This window comes from Hetaerina americana, unplaced genomic scaffold (genome assembly GCF_022747635.1).
Source record: "Hetaerina americana unplaced genomic scaffold, ioHetAmer1.1.p SCAF_3, whole genome shotgun sequence".
In the NCBI taxonomy this organism is placed as follows: Eukaryota; Metazoa; Arthropoda; class Insecta; order Odonata; family Calopterygidae; genus Hetaerina; species Hetaerina americana.
In genome coordinates, this window is record NW_027286874.1 from 91,615,591 (window position 1) to 91,634,825 (window position 19,235).

Genomic DNA, 19,235 nt, shown 5'->3' on the forward strand with positions numbered 1-19,235 from the left:
GAAGTATACTTATAGTAAATTAAGAGGGACATGCCGTAGAGTAGGATGTTGGATCGGGGTTTGTCAGGAGAATTTTATCGTTGTGTCCATCTAAAACCTACCTCTACCGGTAGAATACCTGTAATAATAATAACTTTGCGGAAATAATACAAGAAAAATGTGAAGTCCATTATGGGGTAGTTTTTTAACCCATAGGTGGCCACTTTGACTTCCGCATTGGTAAAGAATGTTTCGGCTGGTAAACCAGGGGCTAGGCAAAGATTTATAGGGATTCCAGTCAGTATACTGTTCACCATCGCGACACTGCTCTGTACAGTAAAAGAGATAACATTCTTTGAAATTAGGTTAATTATGAAATAAGGACAACATTTGGTTTCTCTATTTAATTCAGTGCATGCATCACTTATTAATTGTCTTGCGAATAATTATAAAGTTTACAGTCTTTTCATTTTAGGAGATGGCAACAGGAAAAAACTGACATAAATGTAATCGATTCCAGCGGTGTAACCAGGAGATGGGGGATGATTAGGCCACCCCTCCCTCATCAGAGGCAAAGAAGAAAGGATGACTCAGTCGACCAATACTGCTGGTGTCATGCTTTGTGTCAAAGCCATTTAAAGCATGGTTTCTGCATTTTCAAACATACACGGTAACTGTAGACATGACACACACAGTATTAATCAACTGGGACAACTATTCTTGTGAAAGTAAATTCTAAAATGGGGGAATGAAGGGGTTGTAGTCCAATCATCTCAAAACTTCCAGTTATTTTGTTGGTTTGTCATTGTGTTTTGAAAAATCCAACAAAAAATGAAACAGCCATTTTACTGTACCTATATATTCATATTATTTTGCACGTTTTTTGTATTCCCGGTTTGAGAACAAATTTAACGTAATAAACAAGCTGTGAGTCACCCCTCCTCAAATGGAGATAGTGAAGACCAGTAGGTGGAGATGAAATAGGATATCAAAACCAAATATGTGAACATACACAACTCACTTGAACCGTTGGACGGGAGAAATAATTTTTTCGGGTGCCGTGCAGCCCCAAAAAAATAATCAGTATTATCCCCACTCGAATTAATTTTCTGCCTACCCCACTGAGCGATTCGAACGTTGAGTGAGCTCTGAACACTTAATTTGAATTTGAAAAAACTCACACGGTCCTTTACCTGCGTTCATACCAAATATTCACATCGCTCACTAACCTTTCATGAATGGCCCGATCCCGCGAAAATTGCGAAGAGCACCCCTCAGTCGGACTGGCCGCCCAGGGTCGCGTCTTCGGACCGTCTTTCCTCCGGAGCCCCTCCGCCGTCGTCGGAGTCGGCGAACAGGAGGCAATGTGGCTGAAGAGAGTGGTGGTGGTGCTGGTGCCTGTGATGTGCCGTCACCTGGTGGTGGGCGTAAATGGGGGCGGCGTAGAGCGCTGCGGCGGCCGCCCCCCTCGCGCCGCCGTGCTGAGAGGCCGCCGCTTTGAGCCGCGACGTCAATTGCTTCTTCCACTTGGTCCTCCGATTCTGGAACCACGTCTTCACTTGAACCTCGGTCAATCCGAGGTCGGCGCTCAGCTGCGTCCTCTTCGCCACACTCAGGTACTTGTCGGCCTGTCAGGCAGCATGGAAGGTAAAGTTTTCGGATTAAGCCAGCAAAAAGTCAATATCGATCACTGTCGATCAATTTGAAATATGAAAATGTGGCTCGCCAATAATAAGCATTAATTGAGCTAAATTAACCCTCACATATCAAATTAACCATCGAGTTGATTTGATAGGTGACGGTAGAGCTATCTTGTACACGTGCAAACAACAAGCCCTTACGGTAAGAGTGGGATTCACGCTCATTAAGGTAGACGAGTCGGTTCATTTTACTGTGCCGACTTAAGTTTTTTATGGAAGATCTGGTACCGGAAAAATCACAGGTCTTGATAGCCAGGGATTCCGAGAAGTCATCCCGATTCGGACCCTGGTCCTCCAGTGAATAGCCGAACGCTCCGTCCACTAGGCCACAAATTGGCTTCAAAATTTCAATACCATTCATATTTTTAAGAACTGTTATTTCAATATTAGTGAGATGCCAATGTTTAAAGCATTCGGCAAAGTCACGAAGACTCAAGGAAAGTTTTTCAGCATTTAACGTGTAAACGGTGGGGTGCCTAGTTAGTCCTGTCAGGTTGAGTTAATATAATTTCTACAGCCTATATTTCTCCTTTGTTCTTGATATTTACTAATATTTCCTAGAAATACGTAGATGTAGTGTAAGCAAACATTTAAGGGGTGGTCGGTCACAACGGTGGTTTTACACTGAGTTTCGGTGGCCAAACTAAGTTTCCTTTAAGTGGCAGCAAATCCCTTTAATTTATATGATCTATGTTCTCTTCCTTATAGCCCTTCTCTTGAGGAATACTTCTCAGTTTTTCTTTAGTCTCCCGGTTGGTAATCATCGACGTTTATTCATCGATGGATATTAATGACGTCGATAATAGTCCAAGATATCAATGAAATTTTATATGAAGATACATCGTAGGATCGTTTATTGGTTTCCTAGTAGCTCAATTTTTAATTATACATTGACATTCCTTTATAATCAGAATCCAGATATATATAAAAATAAACCATTAACACAGTAATCAACCCGCAGTCGGTTTTGTAGGTGCTGGTAGAGTTCACCCAGTACTAAGCGCGTGTGTTTATATTATTATTATGTGTGTATAAAGGATTATATTCTCCTTACGTCCCAACTTGCTTGCCTTACTTGCACGTCCAGCAATGTAGTTTACCTGCTGAAGTGCCAACTTTGCCCTACCTTTTATATTGGACTGTGTATCACACCCCTTAATATTAGAATCAATAACCACCGGGCCTCATGCAAGAATTCTTTCCTGATTGATATGCTCCCTATCCCCAAACACGCCTCCGAACACAAAACTCCCGTTGATAAATGCTATAGTGTATTCATCTTAGCATCCTTCCCATTCTCTGATCCTCCATTGAAACTCAAACAATAGAGCAATCCTTCATCTGGCTCTTGGATTCCTGGAACTGCCCAAGTATTAATATTAGGCATTAATTACCCTGATCTGCACTTATTTTCATCCTCTCTCCACCCCCAACACCTTCCATATTTTCCCTACACTTCTAAAGAACCCCATTTTAACTCTTACCCTCCCAACTCCCCCTCCCAATCCTCGCAAACCTCTCCCCACCTTCTCCTTCCATCCATCGTTTCAGCCCTCGTATTTCCCTCAGTTCTGTCCTTCTCTTCCTTGAGAAAGGTGGCTTGGTTAACCAAAAATTCAAAACCAAGTGAGTTTTGTTTTTTTTTGTTGTGTATTTATGTTTTTGTCTGTGTCCACTAGTGACCAGTGCTAACTTTTATACATTATTTTTTTCCCGTGAGACTTTCAAAAAAGTGTTTGGTTTTGCTCTGGCGCCACCCCGCGACAAAGTTCCTAATAATTCCCCAACTTCCAACCGCCCCCGATGAAAAACTTGTCTACTTATTAGATCTGCTCCCCTCTCCCCACATCCCCTCATTGCCCCTTCTATTCGTTCCCACGCTAATTGCCTCTCAAAAACAATTTATCTTTTGTCATGCAAACAATACACTTCATTTTACATAGGTGAATGCATTACCCCCTTATTTATTCGAATAAACAGTCATCGGTATTCGTACAATTCTGCCTCACCCTCTTCTCATCTTATCCCTACACACGCAAATTCCCACAACCTTTCATTCGACCAGTGTTTTGCTCTAACCATACTAGAATCCCTACCTGATTCAGCCACCAATATAGAGGTGAACTCGTGAATCCACGTATATACTGGCTATCCGATCTTTTGAAATTCCCACCCTTAACTGCAATCTTTAATTTTCCTCCCAGCATTCCCTGCACCTCCCCTCCCCTCCCCAGCCCCTTGACCACTCTCCAAAAATTTTCAGTCTTACCTGAAGAAGGCCTCGGAGAAGGTCGTAAGCTCAAACAATCTACAATGTGAGTGTCCTTTTAAGTGTTACTATTTTATTTGTGTTCTATTGTGCCGTCCAAATATGTGTGAGTGTTTCCGTATAATCGATATATATATATATAATATATATGTATATGTAAACACACACCCACACACATATGCATAATTCAAACGAAGGAGCGAAAGAGCATTGGCTAACAAAAATTTAGAAGTGTAATGATGAAATGAATGAAAAATGTACAAAAAACAGTCAAACGTATTCCGAAATTTTCGGTGGTAAGACAACCTTCCCCTGCGGACAGAAGGAACTACTGTAGTAACCGTGTATGTGTGATGTTATGAACGATTGAACCAGAGTGAAAGAAATATAATGCTTGAGGAAAATTTTGTTACGTCATAATGATCATAGACAAAAGTAATTCTATTCAAGTTTTCAGTCAAACACCAGTATACCAGAAATCCGTCATACTTTGAATTCCGCTTCCAGCCGCTCCAACTGCTTGGCGCTATATGCCTGCCGAGGCTTCCGGTCGACTCCATGCCGTCTGGACCGTTTTACCGGCACTTTCGCTGCTGCGTGAAAAGGTTGAAATTCCAGTTAGAAATGACCCACACAGTGATCACGATAGATTCATAATAAATCATTGCAAGAGGAATTACGAGTAATTTAAACTGTTTCATTTGTTTCAACATTTAGTTTATTTTGTAGACAATGAACCTTAAAATGTTTAGTATTTCAAATTCAAGTTTATTAATCGAAGTCCCGGTAAACACAGCTTCGATTCAGAGTCAATGAAATAGCGATGACTTATGATAAATGTGTCCTTCCCTGAGCATAAAGAGACACAAAGAGACCTAATAAAAAAAACCTAATTTTTTTTAATACTAAATATTTGGATTCATGTCCAGAATAAAATCCACTCTTGCGTCAAATTCAAGTCTTGATTATTTAAATACACCTTCAAAATGTAAGAAAACATCGCGTCAGCGTACCCTTGTTACATCGGCAATTTTAATTCAAACAGTTCAAGAGAACTGATTTGACGAGAAACCATAAAGACATGCATTCTCGCTCACAGCTTTCTTCTTCCTTCGACAGCCATGCAGAATCCCATCTAAAATGTCTTCTGTGACCAGAAATCATTTTAAGTCCGAATAATGACGCAAATGAGTGGATTTCATCTCTTGTCAATCATTCACTCAACTTAATCGCTGTCCGCTCCTTTCACTGGAACGCCCACGAATCACAGAAAAAACTGATTTACGTAAATACCAGCAGAGTGTGTGCTAGCCACAGGTTGCCAAGAGGCATCGCCAGCATTATCGCCCTGGTCCCTTCTTCCGGTAGTGCTCCACTTATAGCAAACCACAGCCATCGGGGAAAATGAGTGTAAGTCTTTAAATGTGAATTACCGTCCCATCACAACATGCACATTCTCTCAGAGGATGTTGTGCATGGTGTGATGAAAATATTATTCCTTAAATCAGCCGTCGTCTCTAATTTTTTACTGCTGTCTCTCCTCCCGATTCAATGCGGAGCTTATATTATTTCGCAAACGAGTACTGTCTGTTTACCGAAAGATTCATGCACATTAACGTTGTAGGCAATTGATAATCAGTACAATAATCTTTCATTAAAAACTTGAATTATTGATGCAAACGAACCAAAATAATGACAAATCAAAAAGAAAAGACCAAAATATGTAAAAGATAATAGTTTGCAAGCTTACATAAAACGAGCATTGACTACTATGATACCAAAGTATATATAAAGATGCTGAGGTATTACCTGCATTATTTAATATTAATACAAACCTTTGAGAGATTTGAATGGAAACATTAACAAGTCGCGGAACCATTAAGCCTAAGCTTTCCTCGCTGTCATTAGTGCAATCTTGTAATCGATTAATTTACAGTTATTTTAATGAGCTACGAGTCTTCAGGTACTCCATTCCCACATCATGTTGTAACTGTGCGACACATTTGCGTTCTGTAGTGGTTAATTTTCAAGAACCGGGCAGCTTACCTTATCACTACACTACTTCCCACTCTTGAATCAATATTTTATGAAATGTCTTTTGAATCTAACTTGGAATTAATACCGTTAATACTAACTTGGAATCAATACTATCTATAATGTATCCTCAGGTCGGCGCTGAATAAACTACCCACGTGCCAGAAATCAAGGCAGGACCAATGTATTTTCCCCTATGAAATCATCAAATGGATAAAGGTGCACCTGTTGTTTTATTTTCTTTGAAGTTAGTATATAAGTAGCAGCACTGTATTCGTACTTATTTTCCGGACGAACCCTGTAAATGAAACTACAAATGTGACTGCGACCTCATTTAAAGGCAAACTCGTTTTTTTCAAAAGCGGGATAAATAATATTTTCCCGAGAGATATAAAAATAAAGGTTTCCTGAAATAAACCAACTTCCTGTATTTACGACATCAACATGTTTGACCTGTATAAGGCTTTTGTATATCATGATAAAATCTTTCAATGGTATTGCTTTTTAATTTCCTTAAAAGCACACATTTTTTTGCATTGGTCAAACGGGTTAGGGTAGGTTTGCCTAACCTTTTTCTATTTTCCATTCCCATTGTTGTTTAGGATGCTTTCTTTATTCATTGCTTGAGATATTGCCATCTTTCTTGTACTGTACATATCCTCTAATTCTGGCTTAGAATGTTATCAACGGCTCCGTGGTACTCCTTCCTTTTCGCTACAGTTACGTCGGCTACATTCTGATAACTTTTCCCATTCCTATTCTCCTAAATATAACATAGTACTAAATCAATACTAAATTGTGATCCGAGTCCATTTGCTCTCGGAACTCTCGAGAGATGTGTACCCACGTCCACTGTGCTGTTTAAACCATACATTAGTTATAGCCAAGTTATTTATACTGCAAAACTCTATGATATAAATACTCTCTTGGCGATCACGATTTTCTCATAATCTGTGCTTTACTACGTATCTCTCACCCGTTTCTTCCTTCACCTACCACCGCATTTCAATGGCTCATCTCTATTAGGTGTTTTCTTCCAGGTATCTGTGCAATCATTACGGGTAACTGATCACATACGCTATTTACTTCTCCTCCTTGTGCCTGCTTGTTGTAGATGTTGCCTGTAGTAAACTGTTGGAGTGAATATTTTGAGGTTTTGAACAATAGTGGTGTGGAGCACAAAGGTGAGACAAATCAATAGAATGGTGAAAAAGACACCAGGGAAGTTGATGCAACCCAAAATGTGATTGTAAAAGCAGTGAGAATTTTTTTAAGTGGATAACTTCAGGTGTATATGGTACACTAAGCAAAATTTTGACGTATATGTGCCATTAAATTATGATTCGTTTTTAAGAATTGTTTATGCTTGCAAACATTAAGCTTTACCAAACGATTGGAATTGTGTGATAATAGTGCGAGGGTTGCCATTTATACCCTTGACAACACTAAGTGATTTAGGAACCACCTAACGTTTCCGTCTGAAAGTTTCACTCTTTTAACGCTAACTTCCTTCAGAACGTTTTGTCGTTTGATCATATTTTTTTATTAAAATAAATTTTGTCTCGGCGAAAAAATGGAGTTCACTCGTGAACATTTTCGTGCGATGATTTAAATGATTGTCGACATGGATTATCAAGACAGGAGTGAATCGATCAACTTACTTCCACTTTTGGCGATGAAGCCCCATCCTTTGGCACTATGAAACGCTGGTATAACGAATTTCATCATGGTCGCCATTCGCTCAGCGACGATGGTCGCGAAGGTCGTCCTAAATCAGTTGTTGTGCCAGAAAACATTGATGCTCTGCAAGAACTAGTAAAGGAAAATTGTCATGTGACTTATCGTGAGATTTACGCATCCTTGGGGATTACTATGAACATCATCAATAAGATACTGCATGAACATTTAGCTAAGAAAAGAATTTGTTCGCGTTGGATCCCACATAATTTGACAAAAGCTCAAAAAGATGCTCGAGGCAATTGGTGCAAAGAAATGCTCAAGAAATACAATCGCGGCGCCTCAAAAGCTGTGTATAACATCTAAACAGGTGACAAATCTTGGATCTATGCGTATGTGCCCGAAACAAAACAGCAATCCACTGTATGGGTCTTCCAAGACGAGCCAAATCCGACAAAAGTGATTCGTGCACGAAGCACATTGAAACAACTTATCGCCTGTTTTTTCGGAATAACTAGACATGTGATTGGCCAAAATGTCGAACTGATGGGTCATCCTCCGCAAAGCCCTGATTTAGCACCAAATGACTTCTTTTTATTCCCGTTCATCAAGAAAAAATTGTGTGGCCAATATTTTTGAAGAAGCCGTTGATGCATTCAAAAAACCATGTTTTGGAGGTACTTCAATCGGTGTGGAAAAAGAGTTACGAAAATTGGTTCGAGCGCATGCAAAAGGGTATTGATTATCATGGAGAATACTTCGAAAAACAATAAAGCCATTTACAACAATAAATTAGTGTCGTTTCATTATTAGGATAAAATATAAATAGCAACCCTCGTACCTCTCTCTGAACGGAAGCAATTTGAGATGGACTATAAATAGTATAGAGTAATGAGTTTTCTGAGTATCCTGGGGAAATAATAAACTTTTCATCAATAATAATAAAAATAATAAAACGTCTTTATTTGGGCGAAATTGAAAGTAGATACGTCATAGTCTCTTCTTCCACCTATCCCCTCGTCATTTGCATGCATAAATACGTAGATGATCGTACAAAAATGCGTGCAGACATTTTAATTGAAATGTCACATAGACCGTAATTGGGTAGAGTGGGAAAGGATAAATTCGCGGAAAAAGTGTAAGGATCGTGGACTGATAACCTTGACAAAAAAACCACCGCAGGAAAACAACCACACAGGAAGGGGGGTGTGAAAAACCTGCGAAACCTACTGAAATAGGACTGTTAGGATACCTACAAGCAGTAAAATCAGTTATATATATATATATATATATATATATATATATATATATATATATATATATATATAAAATATCTTCGAAATGGAACGCTCATCGGCGACACACAAATATATAAAAACACAGATGTAGATTTTTAGAATATAGAGACACAAAGAAAGGACACTCACAATTTGTTATTTTACGTTTCGACAGCACGGCTGTCGTCTTCAGAATGATATATATATATATATATATATATATATATATATATATATATATATATATATATATATATACAGGGTCGCACCCAAAAGTGGTAGGAGTGATTTTCTCTGGCGCGAGCGGAGCGGTGGAGGGGGGTCTGCCTGGCAGGGTAGGGTGGAGGGGGCTCTTAGCAACAGACCAACACCAGCCTCAGTCACCTGCGGGCTGTCGTTGAGTGAGGACACCGTTTTTAGTGAAGCAAGTTTTTTGTCCGCGTCGAAAAACAAAATGAATCTGAATTTAGAGCAACGTTATTCCGTGAAGTTTTGTGCGAAACTCGGGAAGACGGTGACTGAGACCCTCGATATGATCAAGCAGGCTTATGGGGAAACTGCCTTAAGCCGTTCCAAAGTATTTGAGTGGCACAAGTTGTTTAAAGAGGGTAGGGAGCTCGTTGAAGACGACCATCGCTCCGGACGGCCGTCGACGGCAAGAACCGACACGAATGTGGACAGAGTGAGGACACTGCTGAACACAAACCGACGCTTAACCAGTGAAGAAATTGCAGACCAGTTGGGTCTGTCTGCATCCAACGTCCAACGCATTATTTCACAGGATTTGGCCATGCGCAAGGTGTGCGCCAAGATGGTGCCGAAAATTCTGAGTGTCGACCGACAGCTCCTGGCCAAATACGGCGTTGCCACGTTGCCGCACCCGCCCTATTCTCCCGATCTGGCACCACCGGACTTCTTCTTCTTTACCCTGATGAAAAGACAGCTCAAGGGACGACGTTTTGACTCGATAAAGGCCGTTCAAGAGGCTTCGACGAGGGTCATCAACGGCATCCCCAAAGAAAATTTCCAGCGGGCGTACGGGGAATGGGAGCAACGTAATACCAAGTGTGTAGCAGCTCAAGGAGCATACTTTGAAGATTATTAAGTCGATGTAAGTATATCGTCGATACAATTCTTGTAAAAAAATCAGTCCTACCACTTTTGGGTGCGACCCTGTATATGAGAAAATTAAGAAAATGTATTCATTATATTGCAAATTTTTCGTTGCAAGATTACGGAAGGTAGTATTGAGCCAAACTTGGGGAGTGCAATTTGGCTTAGTGACCAGTAGGAGATACATGATTGGTTTGTTTGCACTTCATTACATACGTGAGAAAGACCTTGTTGTATTGCAAACAGATGTTTAAGCGTATAACTGTACGAAACAAATTTTATTTTAAAATTGTTGATTAGGGGAAGGGGCGCGACGTGGTAGAGAGAAGAATGTTGTGGAAGATTTTGATAGTAAACAAAGTAAATGAGTATTAGAATAACATAAAACAAATCATTAAAAAAAATCATTAGTAATATATAAAAATTAATACAACTGACCTGGTTTGAAATGAGGCAATACATAAAACAATGAAGCTTAACGCCATCATAACTCTTCGCTGTTTATATTTATTAATGTGTGAGATATGCATGCATGAATAATTTAGGGGCAAGAATTTGAAACGTTTTTGTAAACCGACGATTACTGGCTGAGAGCCACGAAAACAGGAACTTTACTGAGGGAAGTAATTGAGGGTGAATGCAACTAAAACGAACGTTTATTAGGAGACCTGGAAAACGATTACGTAGGGCACAAAACAGACATATTATTGAAAAAATGGACGATTTTGCAGGTAATCCTGGGCAGTAAATTTGGTAAAAATACCGGATAAAATATAGACATTAAATGGTGCGCGAATGGCTACAATGAGGCTATTGGTAGTTCGTTGAGTGAATCGAAAAATATTTGTCTAAGGCAGCAACAATGATAATAAAAGTGGGTAATTGCCCTAAATTACTGTAAAAAGTTGAATTTTGATAATTCCGAAGATGAACACATGTGCGCCGATTGCGGTGAGTACAGGGTACCCGAGGATTATTTATGGTAAAGATATGAGAGAAAGAGTGTATTGCGAAATAATACTGAATAGAAGCATCCATTATGAACGAATACATATGAGAGAAGTACGCTAGCTGTCTTCATTATGTTGAGAGAATGGGTGAGAGTTGAATCATCAAACGCATTTTTGAGAGAAAAGTAAATGGAATGAGAGGGAGGGTTTGACCGAGAAATACATAGGTGATTGTAATCAAAGATAATTTCAATACAATGAATATTAGAGGACTCAATAATGTAAGAGCATGCCTGAATCAATATATGACAGTGACAGAGGAAAACTTTAAGCGAGTTGACAACATATTGAAAGGGAATAGGTTTCTTGAGGAAACCAAAAAAACAGGAGTGTTGACAGTCAACCACGAAAGAAAATTATGTGAATATTCGAAATGTTGACTATTCTTCCAAACCATATCGTATTATACCAGGTCAGGTTTCCCTTAAATACATTTAGAGATTTGAATTATTTTGAGTTAAAGAATACATTTATCACAATAAAAAAATCATTTGTTTTTAATGGGAAACATTTCCCTTAGAAAGTTTACTCCTTTAGAAAGATTTCGGTATGTAATACATGTTGAGCACGGTAAAATCATGATTGAAATAATTTTAAAGTAATAATCCTTTTGTAATTTAAGTAAGCCAATTAATGTTATCTTAAGCATATATATTGATATGTTTATTGTGAAAAACAAGAAGACCTGCTTGGCAATATTCTATTTATCTACATCAGTTCCCAGAAGTACGGTCTGAAAACTTGCATCACATTTCCCTTGTGTTCGTGTAGTGGGCCGTTAAAATTTTCAATCAGATGATTGCAACGATGTGAAAAGGTATAAAGAACATACACTCGCGCTCTTCAACATTTGTAAGATGCCACATTTACAGGATGATGAGCATAAAAAACGGGTGGATAGAAGGTTAATATATTTTTTTCTTGTTAATCAGTATGGTACAAACCCATCAATATATGATACTGTACTTATTGAATGAAAACTTTCTTCTCCCATAGGAGGCAACTTTCTCAAAGAGTTTTATAAGAACCCCAATCAATCGGTTCTGTGACTATCTGTTATTCAGGCTCAGTTGTATAGCAACTCCAAGATTTGTCCAGGATTTTTTATCATTAATCTTAATCGAATCATAAAATATCTTCATTGTTTACTGCGCCACGAAAATATAGAATATCAACATCCGACAATTCCGCTCAGGCATAAGATAGTACTACCTTTCTCCAGACAGCTCGGAATACCCACATATGCCCTCTTATTTTCACTGCACATCATGTACAGTGAGTATTACCTATGTTCTAGGACTCACCCGACACGAGGAAGTCTCATGGCGATTAAATAGCAACCCTGTGAAGGTTGGCTCATTATCTACTTGCACGCTGGGCCAAAACAATGTTTCTTTGTCTTCACACTTCGAGCGAGTCCACGGTTATTAAATTATTTTTATCCGTGAGTCAAATCAGGATGGGGAAGAAATAGAGTACACAATCACTTAGGAAATAATTGCGGGTGTTCTTGAAAGGGAACATTTGATAGTGATGGGGGATTGGAACGTGACGGTAGGCGAAAGAAAACATGATATTGAGATAAGGGACATAAGAACAAGGAATGATGTTGGGAGAGAGCCATATAGTTCTGGAGGTGACCAGGTTTAATCATATCAAACACTTGTTTTACGTAAACACCACAATAGGCATAAGTATACTTGGAAAATGCCCGGGAATTCAGAAAGATATCATGGCACACATTTAGGAACAGCGTGGTTAATTCACAGAGTATCGCGGGAGCGGATGCGGACGCAGATAGTAATTTTTTAATGATTAAGTGTAATATTGGATTCAAGAGAATAGAACACAAGAGACGGGTGAGGAAATGAAATATGAAAATATTGTCCCTTACAATAAGATAGGAAAATCAGCTGGCTGTAGAGAAAATTTTGGGTGAGGAAAGGGAGCTGAGTGGAGTAGAAGTGGAAACAAACCAAGAAATGGATATCGAAAGCTGCAAACTAAACTGTTAGAAAAATATATAAGGAAAGGTCAAGAAAACAATGGATTACTGACGAATCGATTGGAAATATAGATGGAGGAGGAAAAGGAAGAATATAAAAACGGAGTTAGTAAGAAGGAAGATAAATACCTCAATAAAAAACTGAGGTAGGAAATAAAAAGTGCGAAATAAGCGTTGTGGAAAATCAATGTTAGGAATTGGAGAGCAAACAAAAGAAAGATGAAATTGGTACCCTTTACAGGAAGGTGAAAGCACTGTCAGGATGTAAGAAAAGAAAATCCGCGGAAACAATTGTAGATGAGACAGGGAAAATTGAACCAGGAAAGAATCAAGATGGACGGAAGAAATATATAGAAGAATAATATGGTAAATACATTAGGCCAGCAAGCTTAGATATAGAAAGATACTCGTGATATAATGTAGATGAGGATGACTTAGGGAATGGTGATTAAATAAGGCCGTGGAGGTAGACAACATTTATGCGGGACTACTTGAAAGTTTAGGATAACGCGGATGTCAAAGTTCCTATCGAAAATTTGTTAATATTTATGAGGGAAGAATTTTGCCGGAATATTTCGACAGATTATTGTTAGTTCCAATTCCAAAAAAGGGGAAGGCAGATATATGTGAGAAAAATTAGTTTGATTTCGCAGGTAGCTAAGTAGCCCTCAGTATTTTCAATAATACGATGGTCATCCGGAAAGTAGTACCCGTTCGTGCCGCATGAAGTGCTGACGACGCGAGTAGCCGCTGGACGAGGTCAGATAGCTTCAGTGGCTTGTCTGCCTTCTCTGAGCCAAGTTGCGTGACGCTAGCATTGCCTGGGTTGTTTCTGTGATTGTTTACAATGTTTAAAAAAATTGAGAACGCCGCCAGTTGTGAAGTGAGGGCAGTGATTAAATTCCTCAATGCAAGAAACGTTCGCCCATGTGATATTCATCGCCAATTAAAGGAGGTGTATGGAGACAATGTAATGGACGAGTCGTCTGTTCGGCGGTGGTGTCGCAACTTCAACATGGTAGTAAGGAGAGCAGGGAAAATGATTACTTTGATGATGGTGATCAGTTTGGGTTCAGAAAGGGGAGAGGTACGCGTGATGCCATTGTAGTAATGAGGCAACTAATATATGGGAACATAGAATACAATCAGGATGTATTTTTTTGTTTAGTAGATTTGAAGAAGGCGTCCCATAGATTGAATAGGGTAGAATTAACGGATGCATTGCAGAAAATAGGAACAGATTGAAGACTCGAACCCTATCAAACCTTATTTTTATTGCTCTTCTCGTTACTAGCAAACCGAATCACATGTAGTGAAAAGTATGCATAAATACCATAGTGAATGCAGGTGTAGTTAAAACTACCTCCGTTATGTGAAATATTTAGCATTTTGATTGGTTAATAACATTTTAACAAACTTAATATTAATGTTGCGTTTCCTGCCGCGGAACCAACCTATGCCAGACGCCCTATTGGTGGGTTACAAGGTACCATATAGATCCATAGATGTGTTAGAGTAGCTGAGATAAAAATTTTGAAGCGATGAATGATGCCATCGAAAAACGACGAAAAAATATATTCAATAAAACAAAGTAATTCGAAGAGAGGGGCCTTTTCAGGTTGCTTAGAAGAAGTAGAGGGAAACAAATTTGACACATCCTGAGTAAAGATACTGATAACCTGAAGAGAAGTAAAAATAACGGGGACGAATTAAAGAGGGGGCCTAATGCAAATTACGGGAAGCAGGTAATGGAGGACAAGCGCAAGGATCTGCAGAGGAATGAAGAGATTAGCAGATAAACAGTATAGTTTGGATAGATAAAACAAAGAAATGCTGATTTGAGCCTAAACTTTATGGAAACAAAATCGTATTTAAATATTTAACATTAAAATTAATTTCTTGCAACTATTTCCGTAACACTACATCTGTTAAGTGCAAGCAGAAAAGTCAGGCTGGTATGAGTATTCAGCTGGTAATATCACATTTTAGCGAATCCTTTAATGGTTAAAATGTTGTGTAAAGTAAAACTCAATTATATTTAAAGTAGTAATGAATTAGTTCAGGTATTTCGAATGATTAATTTTTTTAATATTTCGTTGCAATGCATTTTCACAAAGTTTTAATTTCGAAAATTAACCATTAAAATTGTATAATGTCCCTACATCTGTCTATGACGCCTAATACCTCTTAAAGCGGTGTGGTTGAGGCATGGAAACACTCTTTGAGCAATAAAAGACTCATACATTTGATAGCCTTGAAATCGAAGAAAGAGTCTGGATCTTCTTCTAAAAAAACACATTTATGCATTTGGAATGCTTTTAAATTAGAGGCTACTTTTAAAAATGATCCTTACAGGCAGAGGTTTTCACTCCTGAGATATCTGTCGAATTCCGTTAGATTTGGCCAAACATTTTCAGCATTCATGTCTACGGAAGGAGTAACACCGTACTTCACGTGTCAGCATACATTTCTGACTGGGAAGTCCCTAAAGTTCTGAGTAAATTTCCGTCGACGACAAAAGAGGGTTTTAGAGTTTTGAAGTAGAGTTCAAGTAGTATTTTTTATGGGAGTCAACTGACAGCTAAGTTCATTTGCGCCATTAGTAGAGGAAGGGTGGATAGAAACCCGGCGTCGGCATTAGCCTACTCTTATCGAAAGGCGCCAAGGGGTCCGCAGTTTAACGTTCCATCCGACGGACGTCGTACTCACTCAAAGTGCTCTCCACAAATCACTTCAAGTAGGGATATACCACTTATAATATATATGTTTTCTCCAGGATTTGAACCCGGGCCCTCGGTGGGAAGTCTATACGTTAGCCACCGCACCATCTCAATCCCCGAGGTTGAGTTCAAATATTCACGTGGGAGCAGAGGGAACTTTGAGATATTTAAATAGTTGCTAGTATAGTTACAACACTATACAATCATCCGCATGGCTATGAGTGGGACTGGAAAAATCCCTTCGAACTGCACTGAATAGTTTTAACTCAAAGAATTCTAATATCAGGTGAATGAATCATTACTATTAAAATCATCATTATTTTTTTGGAGTAAGGGCTTTTGATGATAAAACAGCACGATAAAGTTATTTGAATCAATGAAATATGAATTTTAAAACTCGAAAAATATGGCTAAATAAAACCAGTCTTTAAATGAAAATTACGAATATGCCGAAATAGTAACTAAATGCAATTCTATGTTATGAAGACGAGGGATAACAGATTACGACTGCATTACACGAAACGCTATTCATTTGAAACAATTGTGTTACCAGGAAAAAGTAAAATGAATCTCAAAAGAACGAGAAAAAGAAAAATTAAGGAATCTTTTGGTGAGGTTTGTACATACGAGGGTCATCCGGAAAGTAGTACCCGTTCGTGCCGCATGAAGTGCTGACGACGCGAGTAGCCGCTGGACGAGGTCAGATAGCTTCAGTGGCTTGTCTGCCTTCTCTGAGCCAAGTTGCGTGACGCTAGCATTGCCTGTGTTGTTTCTGTGATTGTTTACAATGTTTAAAAAAATTGAGAACGCCGCCAGTTGTGAAGTGAGGGCAGTGATTAAATTCCTCAATGCAAGAAACGTTCGCCCATGTGATATTCATCGCCAATTAAAGGAGGTGTATGGAGACAATGTAATGGACGAGTCGTCTGTTCGGCGGTGGTGTCGCAACTTCAACATGGGGAGGGGGAACACACACGACGATGAGCGTTCGGGGAGACCGTCTGTCATTACAGACCAACTGGTGAGCTCAGTTGACGAATTCGTGAGGAACGATCGGCGCGTCACAATTGATGACATCTGTGAGCATTTTCCCAATGTTTCTCGAACAATTGTTCATGAAATTGTTAAACACCATCTGCATTATGCAAAAATTTGTGCAAGATGGGTCCCTCGCGTATCTCAATGAGCTGGCGGCGAAGGACTATGCAGCAGGAATACAGAAACTTGTCACACGTTATGACAAATGCCTTAATTTGCTTGGAGATTATGTTGAGAAGTAGTTTAAAGTATCCTCTTTCAAATAAAATTTTTTATGTTTGTTAATATTTACTTTTGTGTCTTTATTTCACGAACGGGTACTACTTTCCGGATGACCCTCGTATATTCGCAGGTCCCATTGGCATGCTCGCAACGAAAGGTACCTCAGGCCCTAAGCGAAATTTCCCATGAAATAAATTCACGAAATACTTAATGCTTGGCATCATTTTAAGCATGTATCAAATGGAAAATATTCTTGGAGTATCATCTATGCAAAACTGAAGAGGAGACCTGAATTACACAAATCAATGCGTCATTCTTGAGCAAAGAACGCATCCTATGAGATAAGTTGACATTGGAATCCAATTTTCAGCCAAAAGGTATTTGAAACGACATTGAAAACAGTAACCAGTTTTACAGCCTAATATGTGGCTCCCAACAAGTATAAAAATACCTAAATATCAGACTCAGTGTTGGCAAAGGACATATGAATATTGTATATAATATTGACTGACTCGCTAGCCATCCATTCTGTGGCACCTAACTTATTTAAAAACTAAGAATCCAAATCGACTATGAGTGGAAGAGTATTTATCTGGAGTACGGAAAGAGCGTCACAAGACACACACTCATTCAAAACTAGACCAAGATTTTATTTCACCAGCGATTTTACGACTAACATTAAGCAGGAGATCCTTACAATGGTGACGACACGAGACTAATTCAATTGAAATGCATCTATACATTTTGAAGCCTAATGTTATGGAGTCGGCAGCGGTAATACTGCCTCACTAACCCTCGACGTGGGAAAATACGTATGTAATTCAACTAGAGCATGGTTTCAGGTCTGGTAGAATACAGGGCGAGTGGAATTGATGAAAACGAGGCAAACCTCTTCCTTCCACTGGAAAATTTTGGCATCCAAATCAATTTTTACACAAATTTTACACGAATGAAATGCAGCAACTCCTTGTCTGGCCAGTATTCGTAAGACGACAATAATCGATTGTCACCAATTAGTCAAATGAACCGAAATAATCTTACAATGGTGTCTTGGGGGATGTTTTAAATATTCCGATACTCTCATATGGAATAGTAAGTTTTGGCTGACGCCGATGTCTCTGTTCCCTGCTATAATCGAGTCACGCTCAAGCAGCTTCGACTTCATATTATGTGGTGACATTATTCTCCCGGAGTATGGGTAACCACTTACCTCCGAGGCACAGTTGGGACCGATCCAGCCATAGGGGACCAGTCAGGAGGGGCAGTGCCGGCCAGTGAGACAGACCTCGATGGTGGTGCTGCCTCCCGGCATCCGGGTGCTCGAGCGAAGGGGACGCGGAGGCGGGAGGGGGCGCCGAGGGCGGCGCGGTGAACGCGGACGCCAAGGGGTGGTGTTGGTGCTGCAGGTGGCGGGCGTGGTGATGCTGGTGATGGGCTGGGTGCTGCTGGAGGGATCCGGCGGCGAGGAGCACCGCCAGGAGGGAGTGGTCGTACTCCGACGGGGCAGCGAGCCCGGAGGCTCGCAGCCGGTCGACGAGGCCGACGGCGGAGGAGGCCGAGGGCGTGTGGGGCGCGGCGGCGGTGGGCGAGGTGGACGCCGAGGAGGCGAGGATGGAGTCGATGGAGAAAGAGGAGAAGGCGGGGAGGGATGAACGGGTGCCGCAGCGATCGCCGGGCGGCGAGGGTCCACGGGACACGTCCATGGGGGCACGCGTGGGGGCCGGAAGTAATTGCGAGGGAGCGAATACAGCGGAGCGGTGTCGTGAATCGGGGAGGATGGGATCGAGGCGGGTGAGTGGGATCGAGGGGGGTGGGGAGGACGGTGTGGGGGGGGGTGTGGTGGTGGCACGTGGGTCGGGGGGAGGAGGAGGAGGGGGACTGTAAAGGAAGATTTTTAGCCAGGTGAAAGAAAAGGGGAGGGGTGAGAGGATAAATGTGTCGGACGGGTGGGTGTGGGTGTAGGGTGTGGGAATTCGGGGAAAACGATGCAAGTGGTGGTAAGGGGGGAAATGGGGCGAATTTGAGGGTGGTTTACCAGGGATTTTTAAGAAAGAAAGGTTTAGGAAAAGGTTTGAAAGGGGAATGGCGACGGAAGAGCAAGAGAGTGAGTGAATCGCTGGCGGGGGGGTGGGGGAATGGAATGGATCGGGTAGGCGTCGGGGGTGGGGCGATCCGAAGCGCGGAGATAAAG

The 19,235-nt window shown here is 40.3% G+C and overlaps 1 protein-coding gene across 1 annotated transcript; it reads right to left on the minus strand.

Annotated features, from left to right (window-relative positions):
* Window positions 1–1,253: 1,253 nt before the first annotated feature.
* On the minus strand, window positions 1,254–18,747 carry LOC139690462 (homeobox protein Hmx-like). The gene is made up of 3 exons (XM_071587916.1): window positions 18,255–18,747; window positions 4,438–4,541; window positions 1,254–1,607 (listed from the first exon to the last, which is right to left on the minus strand). Exons 1-3 carry the CDS (start codon window positions 18,745–18,747, stop codon window positions 1,254–1,256), a joined length of 951 nt encoding a protein of 316 aa, XP_071444017.1.
* Between the last annotated feature and the right edge of the window lie 488 nt (window positions 18,748–19,235).